Source organism: Scyliorhinus torazame, chromosome 7, assembly GCF_047496885.1.
Source record: "Scyliorhinus torazame isolate Kashiwa2021f chromosome 7, sScyTor2.1, whole genome shotgun sequence".
Classification (NCBI taxonomy): Eukaryota; Metazoa; Chordata; class Chondrichthyes; order Carcharhiniformes; family Scyliorhinidae; genus Scyliorhinus; species Scyliorhinus torazame.
The window spans coordinates 153,135,292-153,152,264 of record NC_092713.1 but is presented as its reverse complement, the minus strand read 5'-3'; the positions used below and the strand labels follow the sequence as shown (position 1 = coordinate 153,152,264).

Here is a 16,973-nt window from a genome sequence, read left to right as displayed (position 1 = left end):
AGACGAATTTCTGAGACGGTGTGTGGAGCTGCTGAAGAGGGAGGTGCTGACCCCGATGCTACAGGCAATTGAGGGGCTTAAGGAGGCACAAAGGACCCAGGAGACAGAGCTCCGCATGGTGGAGCAGAAGGTGAACGGATAATGAGGACGGGATCCTGGGCCTGGCGGTCAAAACACAGACGCACGAGGCACTCCATAAAGTGTATTGAAAGGATTGAGGCCCTAGAAAACAGAGCGCGAAGGAAGAACCTTCGGATACTGGGTCTCCCTGAGGGAGTGGAAGGAGCGGACTATGGAGCTTATGTAAGTACGATGCTAAGCTCATTGATGGGAGCTGAGGCCCCTGCGGGCCCCTTGGAGGTGGAGTGGGCACATCGGATCTCGGCGAGAAGACCAAAAGCGGGAGAACCACCCAGGGCGACAATCGTGCGATTTCACCGCCTTTAAGATCGAGAAGAGGTCCTGAGATGGGCTAAAAAGGTGCGGAGTAGCAGATGGGAGAATGCAGTGGTACGGGTGTACCAGGATTGGAGTGCGGAGGTGGCGAGAAGGAGGGCGAGTTTTAACCGAGCCAAGGAGGTGTTACACAAAAAGAAGGTGAAGTTCGGGATGCTGCAGCCGGCACGACTATGGGTCACGTACCAGGAGAGACACCATTATTTCGATACGGCGGAAGAAGCATGGACCTTTATTAAAGAGGAGAAATTGGATCGGAACTGAGGGACTGATACTGTAGGGAATGTTATTGTTATGGTTGATGTAAATAGAGAAGTAAATTGGGATGCGGGGAGACACTAGGAAATGTGGGCGCCGGTGAGGGGGGAAAGAAGGAACATAGGCGGAGAATGAGGAATGGGAGGGGGAGAGGAAAGGGAGCTGCGCCACAAGAGGCGGGTCAGATAAAGGGATGTTCCCGCGCCAGAAAGATTATGGCGGGAAGACAGGCGCAAGGCGGATGGGAGTTCCCCACACGGGGGGGTCAAGGAGTGAGCAGGAGTAGCCGGGGTCAGTTGAAGTCAGCTGACTTGCGGAAGTAATATGGGGGGAGCAATCACGCTAGAAAGGGATCTAGCGGGGGGGGCGACACGGGGACAACTGGGTTGCTGCTGCGGAAATCAAAAAGGAAATGGCTAAAGAGTGGGTGGACGGGGATGGAATGCAACGCCTGGGGAGCGAGTGGGAGCGCGGAGGCGGGATATGGGACTGGCCTAGAGAAGGTGATGGCTAGTCGACACGGGAGGGGGGCAGGTAGCCCCCTAGTGAGGCTGATCACGTGGAATGTGAGAGGCCTGAACGGACCAATTAAAAGGGCCTGAGTGCTCGCGCACTTGAAAGGACTAAGGGCAGACGTGGCTATGCTCCAAGAGACGCACCTGAAGGTGGCGGACCAAGTTAGGTTAAGGAAAGGATGGGTGGGACAGGTGTTCCACTCAGGACTAGATGCAAAGAATAGAGGGGTGGCCATATTGGTGGGGAAACGGGTAGCATTTGAAGCAAAGAACATCGTAGCAGATAGCGGAGGTAGATATGTAATGGTGAGTGGCAGGCTGGAGGGAACGGAGGTCGTGTTGGTTAATGTATATGCCCCGAATTGGGACGATGCGGGATTTATGAGACGGATGCTGGGTCGTATACCGGACCTGGAGGTAGGAAACTTGATATTGGGAGGGGACTTCAATACCGTGTTGGACCCAGGGCTAGATAGATCCAGCTCAAAGGCCAGAAGAAGGCCGGCAGCGGCCAAGGTGCTCAAGGGGTTTATGGACCAAATGGGGGGAGTGGATCCATGGCGATTTCTTAGACCGAGGGCCAGGAATCCTTCTTCTCCCATGTCCATAAAGTGTACTCCCGGATAGATTTTTTTGTTCTGGGAAGGTCGTTGATCTCAAGGGTGGAAGAAGCTGAGTATTCAGCCATGGCGGTTTCGGACCATGCCCCACACTGGGTGGACCTGGAACTAGGAGAGGAAAGGGAGCAGAGAGCACTCTGGCGATTAGATGTGGGATTGACGGCGGACGAGGGAGTGTGTGGAAGAGTGCGGGGGTGTATTGAGAGATACCTGGAGGTCAATGACGACGGGGAGGTCCGTGTGGGAGTGGTATGGGAAGCACTAAAAGCGGTGGTCAGAGGAGAGCTGATCTCCATTGGGGCCCACAAAGGGAAAACAGAGGCCAAGGAAAGGGAAAGATTACTGGGGGAGATTTTAAGGGTGGATAGGGAATTTGCAGAGACCCCGGAGGAGGGACTGTACAGGGAGAGGAGACGACTCCAGACGGAGTTTGACCTCCTGACCACCAGAAAGGCGGAGGTGCTGTGGAGGAAGGCACAGGGGAGGAGGTATGAATATGGGGAAAAGGCTAGTCGCCTGCTGGCTCATCAGTTGCAAAAGAGGACAGCGGCGAGGGAGATAGGGGGAATTAGAGACGAAAAGGGAGCCACGGTGCGAAGAGCAGGGAAGATAAATGAGGTGTTCAAGACCTTTTATGAGGGACTGTATAGGTCCCAACCCCCAGAGGGAGAGGAGGGGATGCGGCAGTTCCTGGATCAATTGAGGTTCCCGAGGGTGGAGGAGCAGGAGGTGGAAGGCCTGGGGGCACCGATTGGGGTGGACGAGGTTATGAAGGGGCTGGGGAACATGCAAGCAGGGAAGGCTCCGGGACCAGACGGGTTCCCGGTGGAATTTTATAGAAAATACGTGGACTTGTTGGCCCCGTTGTTGGTGAGGACGCTCAATGAGGCCAGGGAAGGAGGGACTTTACCCCCGACAATGTCGGAGGCGACGATATCGCTAATTTTGAAGAGGGATAAAGATCCGTTGCAGTGCGGGTCCTATAGACCTATTTCATTATTGAATGTGGACGCCAAATTGCTGGCAAAGGTACTGGCATCGAGGATAGAGGACTGTGTCCCGGGGGTGGTGCACGAAGACCAGACAGGGTTCGTAAAAGGGAGACAACTGAATGTCAACGTGCGACGACTATATGGGGTGATAACGATGCCCCCAGTGGAGGGGGAGGCAGAGATAGTGGCGGCAATGGATGCAGAGAAGGCATTTGATAAGGTGGAGTGGGAGTATTTATGGGAGGTGTTAAGGAGGTTTGGGTTCGGGAACGGGTTTATTAGCTGGGTCAAACTTTTTTATGGGGCCCCAACGGCAAGTGTCGTCACGGGTCGGCAAAGATCGGAGTATTTCCGATTATATAGGGGAACAAGACAGGGATGCCCGCTGTCTCCACTGTTGTTCGCGATGGCAATTGAACCTCTGGCCATGGCGTTGAGACACTCCAGGAAATGGAGAGGGGTGATTAGAGGGGGAGAAGAACACAGAGTCTCGCTATACGCGGATGACCTACTGTTGTATGTGTCGGACCCAGCGGGGGGGGAATGATGGAGGTTATGCGGATGTTGAGGGAGTTCGGAGATTTCTCGGGATATAGGCTTAACATGGGGAAGAGTGAACTATTTGTGATACACCCAGGGGACCAGAGTAGAGAGATAGAAGGCCTGCCTCTAAGGAAAGTGGAAAGAAACTTCCGATACCTGGGGATTCAGATCGCTCGGAGCTGGGGAACCTTGCACAGACTTAATCTGACATGATTGGTAGAACAAATGGAGGAGGACTTCAAGAGGTGGGACATGCAGCCTCTGTCGTTGGCGGGCAGAGTGCAGGCAATTAAGATGATGGTCCTCCCGAGGTTCTTATTTGTATTTCAATGTCTCCCTATACTTATCACTAAGACCTTTTTCAAAAAAATAGACAGGAGCATCACGAGCTTCGTGTGGGCAGGGAAAGTCCCGAGGGTAAGGAGGGGGTTCCTACAACATAGCAGGGACAGAGGAGGATTGGCGCTACCAAATTTGGGCGACTACTATTGGGTCGCCAATGTGGCGATGATTTGTAAATGGATGATGGAGGGAGAGGGAGCGGCGTGGAAAAGACTGGAGAGAAAGTCCTGTAAAGGGACGAGCTTAGAGGCGCTGGTGACGGCGCCGCTACCGCTCTCACCAACAAAGTTTACCACAAACCCGGTGGTGGCGGAAACATTGAATATCTGGGGACAATGGAGGCGACAGAGAGGTGTGCGGGGAGCCCTGGTGGGGTCCCCAATCAGGAACAACCATAGGTTTGCCCCAGGAAGAATGGATGGAGGATTTCAGAGCTGGCACCAGTTGGGAATTAGGAGGGTGGGAGATTTATTTATAGATGGGACGTTTGCGAGCTTGGGAGCATTGGAGGAAAAGTATAAGTTGCCCCGGGGAAACTTCCTTAGATATATGCAGGTGAGGGCGTTCACTAGACAACAGGTGAGGGAATTTCCGCTGCTCTCAGTACAGGGGATTCAGGACAGAGTGCTTTCGGGGGTGTGGGTCGGAGAGGGCAAGGTGTCAGAGATATACCGAGAGATGAGGGAAGAGGGGGAGGAGTTGGTGGGCGAATTAAAAGGAAAGTGGGAAGAAGAGCTAGGGGAGGAGACAGAGGAGGGTATGTGGGCTGATGCCCTAAGTAGGGTAAATTCCTCTTCCTCATGCGCCAGGCTTAGCCTGATTCAATTCAAGGTGCTACATAGAGCACACATAACGGGAGCAAGACTGAGCAGGTTCTTTGGAGTGGAGGACAAGTGTGGGAGGTGCGGCGGAAGCCCGGCAAACCACGCACATATGTTTTGGTCGTGCCCGGCACTGGAGGGGTATTGGAAGGGAGTGACGGGAGTGATTTCTAAGGTGGTGAAGGCCCGGGTCAAACCAGGCTGGGGGCTAGCTCTATTTGGAGTTGCGGATGAGCCGGGAGTGCAGGAGGCGAAAGAGGCCGACGTTGTGGCCTTTGCGTCCCTAGTAGCCCGGCGTAGGATTCTACTCATGTGGAAGGAGGCAAAACCCCCCGGACTGGAGGCCTGGGTAAACGATATAGCGGGGTTCATAAAACTGGAGCGGATAAAGTTTGCCCTGAGAGGATCGGCTCAAGGGTTCACCAGGCGGTGGCAGCCATTCCTCAACTACCTAGAGGAACGTTAGAGGGAAGACAGATGACCAGCAGCAGCAACCCGGGGGGGGGGGGGGAGTTTTAGTTTATGTTAAATGATTAGATTACCATGTTGATTAGCCATTTGTTTATTGTTAAACTTTCTTTACTGTTATGTTTGTTCTGTAAGGGGAAAAAAATTTCAATCAAACATTTTTTTTTTTTTAAAAAGGGTGCAATGAGTACGCAAAGAAGTGTTCAGTCATCTCAAACACTGTAATGACTTGAACATTTTGCCACAAACGTCTGCAGGCGAGTCCTTTAACCAAACTACAGTCAAATTGGAGCTGAGCCGATGTCTGGAGACAACCTGGAGATGCCTCAAGGTGCTCCTCACATATTCTGTTTGAGGGTTTGGGAAATAGGGTGTGAGGTGTCATAAAATGGTTGCCAAACTGACATGACTCGTTAGTTATGAGCGGGACCTTGAAATAGAAGTTTTGCTTCACCGAGCTATACTGTTGACAAGTAGCCTTGTAATTCTTCAAAAGCTTTCAATGATCAATCACTCAATTTATCTTCCGAATAGCTTTTCTGCCAAAAGGCAGCAACAATCTTTGCAACATACAGCAACAATTGCTCCAACCTGTACCCATACATTGGAGAGAGCAAAATACTCGCACACATCTTGACCCACAGTACATGCTTTCCTCGTCAATGAGGGGCAGGAATTGCTTTCTAGTCCCGTTTGCACTTACTGTAAGTACCTATCCATCTATGATTAATAAGGTCACCTGGCATGCTATCCTCAATTGATCCGAATGTTGCAGTAAGCCCATGCCCTCTGGGTATCATAATTGCAAGGCATGCACAATCAAAATTTGGAGAAAAATTTGATCAAGATATTTAGTCTCCAGCTGGTGCATGATATAGGAAAAGCATTCATTGCCAGTGCATCTTAAGTTTGATTTGTTTCTGGAACAGTTGAGAACAGTGAAAGCATCAAGTTCAACCTCTGTAGCGGCATCTCTCTATTAATCTTGGTAGTCTCCTCAGTGGTTTTCTCAAAGGGATCCTGCTTTATTTTATGTTGTGTTTTTAAGTTGTGCCAACCGTTCCTCTGACTGTCTCATCTGGACAGACTTGTGCCAAGTAACCTCAGCAACAGCCTTCAAGGCAACACTGTGGCCACCTTGTATAGAAAAAGTTGATGCGTCGGGACGACACGACATTGCTGCCGTAGACAATATGCACCAGGGGTTACCATAAAGATGTAATATTTTAAGTCACGAAGTACTCACCAGTAGGAGCAGGACAGATTTTAATTGGTTGCTGTTTTAAGACTGACGCCACATTTTGAACTGATTGGATTATAATGGTTTTCCCAGTTAGTGCCGGACTAGGCTGTGACACAGGAATAGCAGAAATGAGGATGGGCTTCGGTTGAATAGGCTTCTGTTTCGATATATTTGAAGTGACATTCACTGTAACAGGAGAAGAAATGTGTTTCTAATTATTGTACAAATAAATATTGGTCATTATCAAAACTACTGGAAGATTTTGCAAGTAGAATGCCAAGATAGAATCCCAGTAAGTAAACTACAAAACATGCAGAGCTTGTGCCACTCCATGGGCAAATGAACTCAATCCTTTGCCACATGCCAACAAATTCACCTTTTTCATAATTAACACAGAGCACAGAATTACGATTTAGAAAATATTTTATTGCACATTTTCATACATGCAAATAGAAATTATATTGAACGAGAAATCAAACAATCACCAAGAACTAAAAGTGTGTCCAGACATTCAGAGGCAATTTGGTGAAATCTTGTACATCCTCTACCAATGGAGAAATTAATTCCCTGTGTGGGTAATTCAGTGCCAAGTGCAGGCAGCTGTTGAACATATTCTTCAGCTTGAAACTTCTTTGCCCTGAATACTTCCAATGCCTTTTTGCTCCAAACCACAAAACACATTTTGCCAATTACTTAAAAATCTGTATAATTATTGCTGTTCTATTGGTTAGCATATTGGGAGTGGAACATTTAAGAAGATATTCGTCACATCTGCCAATTCATACAGTATCAGGTCAGCTGTAGCCAGGCAGCAGGAAGTATTATTGGCATTTCAACAAGCCATCCTTCTAGTCTAGACTGAGAAACATTTTGTGCAACCACATCAATTGGATCAAGATTGTTTCCAATATCTGTTCTGCTAAAATAGCAGCACTGTGAAGACGTATTCACAAAATAAAAACCTGAACAATAATCAGACCAAAAAAAACTTGCGTTTCCCATTGGTTGGTTAAATATTGTGCCTCCAACCTAGTTTGTTGTCATTACTCCCAACCAAAACAAATGGGAAGAAGAATCACCTGTGATCCCATATTATGCACAACAAACCTCTTATAATTCCAGATTATAAAAGAACTGCTTGGGCCCCTCCTTTTCCTTGTCTACAAGATGTTGAAGTGAGGACATCATTTCCACAACTTTCTTCAACAAATTAATGAAGCTGAACCATTACTGCTCAAAAATGACCAGACAGAAGTTGTACCTTAAGCTAACTTCAAAAGTCAAGCTTAATTCCTGTTGGGCTTAGCGAGTTTAACCTTGGCCATAGCTTTGCAAGATTGAATAAGTTCTCAAAAGTGTAAAAAAAATGTTTTTCCAAAAAACACAGGGAAATTATCTGAATCATCAGCTTCTTTTTGAACAAAAGGGAGAGCAATCATTACTCCTCAACTAATTAAATGTAACATAAAGGACTAACAAATCAATAACCATCTCAAATCTATTGGAAGGTTATAGCCTAGGCTGTATGCATTGAACACTTATTTGATGGGTAAAAGTAAACCAAGATGAGCATTATTTTGAAGATACTGTTTCTAATTCACATTTAGCATTGAAATGCACGCGCGACTTCCAATGGAAAATGAGACTTGCTGATGGCTGAGATAATTTGTCAGCAATAATCTTCAATAAAATGAGAATTCATACCTGGTACTGACTCATCAGGTTTTATTATAGGGGAGTTCTGGATATTTAACTGTCGCACTGGAGAAGAACCGTCACTGGTCTTACTGCAGGGCGATCCTGGTGAAGACTGACATGATGAGGAGTAAAGCAGCTCTTCCTGTTTTATAAAACGAAGAGCTACAGTCAGGATTTTAAGCAAGTACAAAACACAGCAACCCGTGTACATTTTGAAAGCACAATCTTAACACTTCAAGGCAATTCATTCTGTGTGGAGAATACAATGGAGTAGTAGTAATGTTGTTGTTCGATAAAGCTCTGGTTGGACCTCATATGTACGACTCTGTTCAACTCTGGGCAACTCATCTCAGGAAGAATGTATCGCCCTTGGATGGGTGGAGGGCAGTTCAACCAGAATGTTTTGAAGGCTAAACACAAAAGTTAAAGTTTGAGGTTAGGTTATATAAAAACATAGTTTTTTTTTTAAATTTAGAGTACCCAATTCTTTTTTTGTCCAATTAAGGGGCAATTTAGCGTGGCCAATCCACCTACCCTGCACATCTTTGGGTTGTGGGTGTCAGACCCACGCAGACACGGGGAGAATGTGCAAACCCCACAGGGACAGTGACCAGGAGCCAGGGTGGAACATGGGTTCTCAGCGCCATGAGGCAGCAGTGCTAACCACTGTGCCACCGTGCTGCCCTTAAAAGCGATTTATGTTTGGGATGATCTAATTGAAATGTTATAAATAATTATAATCAGGTTCATTTCAACTGGTGTAAAATAAAGGGGTATAACCTTAAAATTAGGAGTAGGCCATGCAAGGTTGGTGTAAGTAAGCACTTCTTCACACAAAGGGTAGTGGCATCTGGAGTTCTCCCCAGCCCCCAGAAAAAGCTACTGCGGATACGTCAGTTGAAAATTTCAAAACGGATTGCTGGATTTTGGTTAGGCAAGGGCAGGGTTTCCCAAACTATGTTCCACGGAGCCCTGAGAACTTCTGACAAAGATAGAGGCGAGCGCGTAGGCATGGGAGAGGCGTGGTCGAGGTTCAGGCTCATGGGCGTGAGAGAGGCACGCACACATGGGTGCGGGTGAGGCGCGAGCACGCGTCAATCGCGCTGGCATGGGAGGGGTGCGAGCGCACGGGACCAACGCGTGGGCGCGGGAGAACAGTAAGCGGCGTGTTTGTGTCAGAGGAAAAGAGAGAGGAGAGAGAGAGAAGGGTGCATGTGTGAGTGAGACAAATGAGGAAAGCACTCAGTATTATTGTGTAAATACTTTTTTCATGGTTGAATTCTTCAATATAATAAAAATGTTCCTTAGAGTTTCCGTCAGTGCTCTTGGGAGGGCATGGTGCAGAGGTTTTGGGAAACCCTGGGCAAGCGTACAAGGGCTAGAAACCAATATGGGTAGATGGACTAAGATACAGGTCAGCCATGACCTAATTAAATGGCAGAATAGGCATGATGGGATAAATTCCCTACTCCTGTCCAATAGTCCTGCTGGCTTGCCACACAAATTTTCTTGCACACAACTGGAAGTCGGTGAATAAACAATAGCAAATAGTTTGACAGTTCAGTGGCATAACTACACAAACCACCATTTATAGCTCATACTCCTGAGGAAATTAACTGAAGACACAAAGGAAGCTTTGAACATGTTGTGATTTTGTGACTGTTCTCAGCAGCCAAAACTAATAAAGGTTACGGCAATTGAAAGAGAATTGCTTACGTGCTGCAAAGCTAAATCTGCAGAAGACACAGAACAGCTGGAAGCTGGAGACTGAGGTTCGGACATGATCTGTGCATCTACAGATAAAGACAAACATATGCAATCAGTCACGTGAACATGTTCAAATTTTACAAGTCACTCATCCGACAAAAGCTTTCTGCTCATGCCCTGACAAAACTGAATTAATAATTAAGAATGCACCCGAACAAAGTTATCCTGCCAATAAAGCTCTTTTAATTGGCTAATAATAACAGGACCAACACTCCATCTTGGATAGACAGGCACAGTTTCTCTGACCAGGGTGATTACAGATAATCTGATCTACAATTAGCAGCTTTCAGGTACAATATGCATTCATTGATATCAGCCTAAACTCAGAGGTAGCGCCGTCACCTGAAGCTTCTGCACCCAACTCCCAAGATTGGAGCCATAATAATGGTGGACAATTTGTTGGGACTCGTATTTTACCTTCTAACACGGGTCGGTAGTCCGGTTGGTTGGAGGTGTCAAAAATACAACTTTATTGCTAATTATTCACTCGAATACACATGAATAAGAACTGAATCAAAACTTAGAAACAAAATATCAAACAATACATAAAAAGGTCAAGCACATGGCATAGAGCATAAAGAAATCACTCTGACACCATCAAATAGATAGATGAAGAATTCAGGAACAAGAACAAGGACCTCGACCACGAGGTCTGACTTTCAAGGGACTTTTTGTCTCTGGTTGAACCCCTCATTTACTTTCATTGTCTTCTAATTCTCAGCTGAGCCTCCTGGTTTGTTCAAATGAATGCTGTTACTTAGAAGATGATTTGTTTGTTTTTTTAAAAATTTAGATTATCCAATTATTTTTTCCAATTAAGAGGCAATTTAGCGTGGCCAATCCACCTATACTGCACATCTTTTGGGTTGTGAGGGTGAAATGCACGCAGACACGGGGAGAACATGCAAACTCCACACGGACAGTGACCCAGGGTCGGGATTCGAACCCAGGTCCTCAGCGCCGTAGGCAGCAATGCGAACCACTGTGCCACCGTGCTGACCCTGAAGATGATTTGTGAATCAAACATTGGACATGACTTAAGATTGACTGGTGCCGGACTTCCGGGTGCGGCGATGACCAGCTGAGTCGCACGTTTCGGCAGCTCCCGGTGAAACGGACTTTTGGGCTCTTGATAGGAGCCCCAACGGCAATTTTGACGGCTAAAAACACTGTGCGGTAAACCAGAAGGGAATCCCCCCTGGATACGGATGAAAAAAGGAGGAGAAAGTGGCCGGATTGCAGTGGATCCTTTAGACCAGCGGCAAGGAAGGCAAGCAAAAACCAAGATGGCGTCGGAAGGTGGCAGTTTAACATGGGGCCCTGAACAACAAGAGTTCTTGAAATGCTGTGTGGAAGAGCTCAAAAAGGAAATGAAGAAAGAGCTGTTGGCCCCGATACTCCAGGCGATCGAAGGGCTAAATGAGGAACAAAAGACCCAGGAGCGGGAGCTTCGGGTCGTGAAGGCAAAGGCAGCCGAGAATGAGGACGACATACAGGGCCTGGTGGTGAAGACGGAGACGCATGATGCACATCAGAAACGATGTGTGGAAAGGTTGGAGGCACTGGAGAACAACGCAAGGAGGAACAACCTGAGGATTCTTTGTCTTCCTGAAGGTGCGGAGGGAGCGGACGTCGGGGCATATGTGAGCACGATGCTGCACTCGTTAATGGGAGCGGAGGCCCCGGCGGGTCCGTTGGAGGTGGAGGGAGCATACCGAGTGATGGCGCGAGGACCGAGAGCAGGAGAAATTCCCAGAGCCATAGTGGTGAGATTCCTCCGTTTTAAGGATAGAGAAATGGTCCTTAGATGGGCAAAGAAAACCCGGAGCAGAAAATGGGAGAACACGGTGATCCGCGTTTATCAAGACTGGAGTGCGGAGGTGGCGAGAAGGAGGGCTAGCTTTAATCGGGCCAAGGCGGTGCTTCATAAAAAGAAGATAAAATTTGGAATGCTGCAACCGGCAAGACAGTGGGTCACATATCGAGGGAGGCACCACTACTTTGAGACGGCGGATGAAGCGTGGACTTTTATTGTGGAAGAAAAACTGGAATGAGCGGGTTATTAAAAAGAACGTTTGAACAAAGTGGTGGGGCGAATGTGGGGGGCGAAGAGGGGGGTTAAAAAGGGGGGAAAGAGGAGTTTTATGCACTAATCCTGCGATGTGGTAACTTTTCTCTCTTCCACAGGTGGTGATGGGGGAGGAGGGGAGGTGGAGGAGATGGGGCGTTGGCCATTGGGGGCGGGGCCAAGGGAGAAGCGCGGGCTTGGTTCCCGCGCTATGATAATCATGGCGGGAATAGAGAAGCAGGAAGGAGGGGGCGTCGCACGGTGCGAGCCGAGGTCACGGGGGGAAGCCGAGGTCGGCCAGAGTTTGCTGACTTCTGGGAGCAACATGGGGGGAGTAATTACGCTAGCGAGAGATCTAGCGGGGTGGGGGGGGGGGGATTACTGGGTTGCTGCTGCTGGGGAGAGGGGGGAGCTGGTATGGGAGGGGATGGGCGGGGGGGCACCGCCTGGAGGAGATACAGCTGCCTGGGAACCGAGTGAGGAGCTGGAAAAAGGTGATGGCTAATCGACAAGGGGGGGGGTAGGAAGCCCCCCAACCCGGCTGATCACGTGGAACGTGAGAGGACTGAACGGGCCGATAAAGAGGGCACGGGTACTCGCACACCTTAAGAAACTTAAGGCAGATGTGGTTACGTTACAGGAAACGCACCTGAAACTGATAGACCAGGTTAGGCTACGCAAAGGATGGGTGGGGCAGGTGTTCCATTCGGGGCTAGATGCGAAAAACAGGGGGGTGGCTATATTAGTGGGGAAGCGGGTAATGTTCGAGGCAAAGACTATAGTGGCGGATAACGGGGGCAGATACGTGATGGTGAGTGGCAAACTACAGGGGGAGACGGTGGTTTTGGTAAACGTATATGCCCCGAACTGGGATGATGCCAATTTTATGAGGCGGATGCTAGGACGCATTCCAGACCTAGAGATGGGAAAGCTGATAATGGGGGGAGATTTTAATACGGTGTTGGAACCAGGGCTGGATAGATCGAAGTCCAGGACTGGAAGGAGGCCGGCAGCAGCCAAGGTACTTAAAGATTTTATGGAGCAGATGGGAGGTGTAGACCCGTGGAGATTTAGCAGACCTAGGAGTAAGGAGTTCTCGTTTTTCTCCTATGTCCATAAAGTCTACTCGCGAATAAACTTTTTTGTGCTGGGAAGGGCGTTGATCCCGAAGGTGAGGGGAACGGAGTATACGGCTGTAGCCATTTCGGATCACGCTCCACACTGGATAGACTTGGAGATAGGGGAGGAAACAGGAGGGCGCCCACCCTGGAGAATGGACATGGGACTAATGGCAGATGAGGGGGTGTGTCTAAGGGTGAGGGGGTGCATTGAAAAGTACTTGGAACTCAATGATAATGGGGAGGTCCAGGTGGGAGTGGTCTGGGAGGCGCTGAAGGCGGTGGTTAGAGGGGAGCTGATATCAATAAGGGCACATAAAGGGAAGCAGGAGAGTAAGGAACGGGAGCGGTTGCTGCAAGAACTTTTGAGGGTGGACAGACAATATGCGGAAGCACCGGAGGAGGGACTGTACAGGGAAAGGCAAAGGCTACATGTAGAATTTGACTTGCTGACTACGGGCACTGCAGAGGCACAATGGAGGAAGGCACAGGGTGTACAGTACGAATATGGGGCGAAGGCGAGCAGGTTGCTGGCACACCAATTGAGGAAAAGGGGAGCAGCGAGGGAAATAGGGGGAGTGAGGGATGAGGAAGGAGAGATGGAGCGGGGAGCGGAGAGAGTGAATGGAGTGTTCAAGACATTTTATAAAAAATTATATGAAGCTCAACCCCCGGATGGGAGGGAGAGAATGATGGGCTTTTTGGATCGGCTGGAATTTCCCACGGTGGAAGAGCAGGAAAGGGTGGGACTGGGAGCACAGATCGAGGTAGAAGAAGTGGTGAAAGGAATTAGGAGCATGCAGGCGGGAAAGGCCCCGGGACCGGATGGATTCCCAGTCGAATTCTATAGAAAATATGTGGACTTGCTCGCCCCGGTATTGACGAGGACCTTTAATGAGGCAAAGGAAAGGGGACAACTGCCCCCGACTATGTCTGAAGCAACGATATCGCTTCTCTTAAAGAAGGAAAAGGACCCGCTACAATGCGGGTCCTATAGACCTATTTCCCTCCTAAATGTAGATGCCAAGATCCTGGCCAAGGTAATGGCAATGAGGATAGAGGAATGTGTCCCGGGGGTGGTCCACGAGGACCAAACTGGGTTTGTGAAGGGGAGACAGCTGAACACGAATATACGGAGGCTGTTAGGGGTAATGATGATGCCCCCACCAGAGGGGGAAACGGAGATAGTGGCGATGGATGCCGAGAAAGCATTTGATAGAGTGGAGTGGGATTATTTGTGGGAGGTGTTGAGGAGATTTGGTTTTGGAGAGGGGTATGTTAGATGGGTGCAGCTGTTGTATAGGGCCCCGATGGCGAGCGTGGTCACGAATGGACGGGGATCTGCATATTTTCGGCTCCATAGAGGGACAAGGCAGGGATGCCCTCTGTCCCCATTATTGTTTGCACTGGCGATTGAGCCCCTGGCGATAGCGTTGAGGGGTTCCAAGAAGTGGAGGGGAGTACTTAGAGGAGGAGAAGAACACCGGGTATCTTTGTATGCGGACGATTTGTTACTATATGTGGCAGACCCGGCGGAGGGGATGCCAGAAATAATGCGGATACTTGGGGAGTTTGGGGATTTTTCAGGGTATAAATTGAACATGGGGAAACGTGAGTTGTTTGTGGTGCATCCAGGGGAGCAGAGTAGAGAAATAGAGGACCTACCGTTGAGGAAGGTAACAAGGGACTTTCGTTACCTGGGGATCCAGATAGCCAAGAATTGGAGCACATTGCATAGGTTAAATTTAACGCGGTTGGTGGAACAGATGGAGGCGGACTTCAAGAGATGGGATATGGTATCCCTGTCACTGGCAGGGAGGGTGCAGGCGGTTAAGATGGTGGTCCTCCCGAGATTCCTCTTTGTGTTTCAGTGCCTCCCGGTGGTGATCACGAAGGCTTTTTTTAAAAGGATTGAAAAGAGCATCATGGGTTTTGTGTGGACCGGGAAGACCCCGAGAGTGAGGAAGGGATTCTTACAGCGTAGCAGGGATAGGGGGGGGCTGGCACTACCGAGCCTAAGTGAGTATTATTGGGCCGCTAATATTTCAATGGTGAGTAAGTGGATGGGAGAGGAGGAGGGAGCGGCGTGGAAGAGATTAGAGAGGGCGTCCTGTAGGGGGACTAGCCTACAGGCTATGGTGACAGCCCCATTGCCGTTCTCACCGAGGAACTACACCACAAGCCCGGTGGTGGTGGCTACACTGAAGATTTGGGGACAGTGGAGACGGCATAGGGGAAAGACTGGAGCCTTGGGGGGGTCCCCGATAAGAAACAACCATAGGCTTGCCCCGGGGGGAATGGATGGGGGATATGGAATGTGGCAAAGAGCAGGAATAACGCAACTGAAAGATCTATTTGTGGATGGGAAGTTCGCGAGTCTGGGAGCGCTGACCGAGAAATATGGGTTGCCCCAAGGGAATGCATTCAGGTATATGCAACTGAGGGCTTTTGCGAGGCAACAGGTGAGGGAATTCCCGCAGCTCCCGACACAAGAGGTGCAGGACAGAGTGATCTCAAAGACATGGGTGGGGGATGGTAAGGTGTCAGATATATATAGGGAAATGAGGGACGAAGGGGAGACTATGGTAGATGAACTAAAAGGGAAATGGGAAGAAGAGCTGGGGGAGGAGATCGAGGAGGGGCTGTGGGCAGATGCCCTAAGCAGGGTAATCTCGTCGTCCTCGTGTGCCAGGCTAAGCCTGATTCAGTTTAAGGTATTACACAGGGCGCATATGACTGGAGCACGGCTCAGTAAATTTTTTGGGGTGGAGGATAGGTGTGAGAGGTGCTCGAGAAGCCCAGCGAATCATACCCATATGTTTTGGTCATGCCCGGCACTACAGGGGTTTTGGATGGGGGTGACAAAGGTGCTTTCAAAAGTAGTGGGGGTCCGGGTCGAACCAAGCTGGGGGTTGGCTATATTTGGGGTTGCACAAGAGCCGGGAGTGCAGGAGGCGAGAGAGGCCGATGTTTTGGCCTTTGCGTCTCTAGTAGCCCGGCGCAGGATATTGCTAATGTGGAAAGAAGCCAAGCCCCCGGGGGTGGAGACCTGGATAAATGACATGGCAGGGTTTATAAAGCTAGAGCGGATTAAGTTCGTTCTAAGGGGGTCGGCTCAAGGGTTCACCAGGCGGTGGCAACCGTTCGTCGAATACCTCGCAGAAAGATAGATGGAATGGAAAAAAGGCAGCAGCAGCAGCAGCCCAGGATCGGGGGGCGGGGGGGGGGGGATTGAACCAGAAGGACTCTCAGAGTTGTTAATATATACTGTATAATATGTATAGGTCGTTGCTACAGATAATTATATATTGGACTGTTAAATTATATTTTTGGAGAGTGTTACTTGTGATAAGGCAGTTGCCAATTAGGGTTAGTTTTCATTTTTGTTATTTATTATTTATTCATTTTCTGTTTATAAAATAGGTCATTGGTATTTGTGTTGTTATAATATTGTGTAAAGGATGCACAATGTACTGTGATGGTTGACCAAAAATTTTCAATAAAATATTTTTTTTAAAAAAAGATTGACTGGTGCCAAGCAAAACCTGCTCAGTGTCTGCGTGCGCATTCATAGGAAAACTACTGGATATGTTTCTCCACCCTTGCCGTGTTACACAGCTCGGTGGAGACCTTGCTGTACCTGATTAGTTGATTAGACAGAGAACAATACATTCTTAATGCTGAGCACACTGGAATACAATGGTTAATTCATTGTGAAAAAATGACAGGGTTCCCACAGTCAAACACTTGTAATAATTTTACCTCTCAGCTCCATGCATTCAACTAGCACCTATATTAGTAAAACTATGAATAAAGCAATACTCTATCACAATTCAATACAGTACTAAACCATGACAATCAGTTATCAATGCAAACACATGTAAAATACTGTCACCAGGGTTTTGTTCCTGACAATCACACATCTAAAATCAAGGTTTAAGCACTGTTGATTATTATCCAATTCCTGTTGTCCACCCCACGTTTTTTCTCTCACACTTAGTGTTAATCGGTATGGCAGGGAGGCTTTACTTATCATCCAAGCCTCAGAAATTGACTTCACGAAT

At 48.6% G+C, this 16,973-nt stretch overlaps 1 protein-coding gene across 2 annotated transcripts in view; it reads right to left on the bottom strand.

Annotated features, from left to right (window-relative positions):
* The window catches only part of atf6 (activating transcription factor 6), a 540,099-nt gene that overhangs the window by 469,536 nt on the left and 53,590 nt on the right, over positions 1-16,973 (bottom strand). For both annotated transcript variants that reach the window (XM_072511677.1, XM_072511678.1), the window contains exons 4-6: positions 9,673-9,749; positions 7,963-8,098; positions 6,262-6,444 (exon numbers count right to left, since the gene is read on the bottom strand). In XM_072511677.1, the coding sequence (XP_072367778.1) occupies positions 6,262-6,444; positions 7,963-8,098; positions 9,673-9,749 (396 nt within the window). The remainder of the gene's footprint in view (positions 1-6,261; positions 6,445-7,962; positions 8,099-9,672; positions 9,750-16,973) is intronic.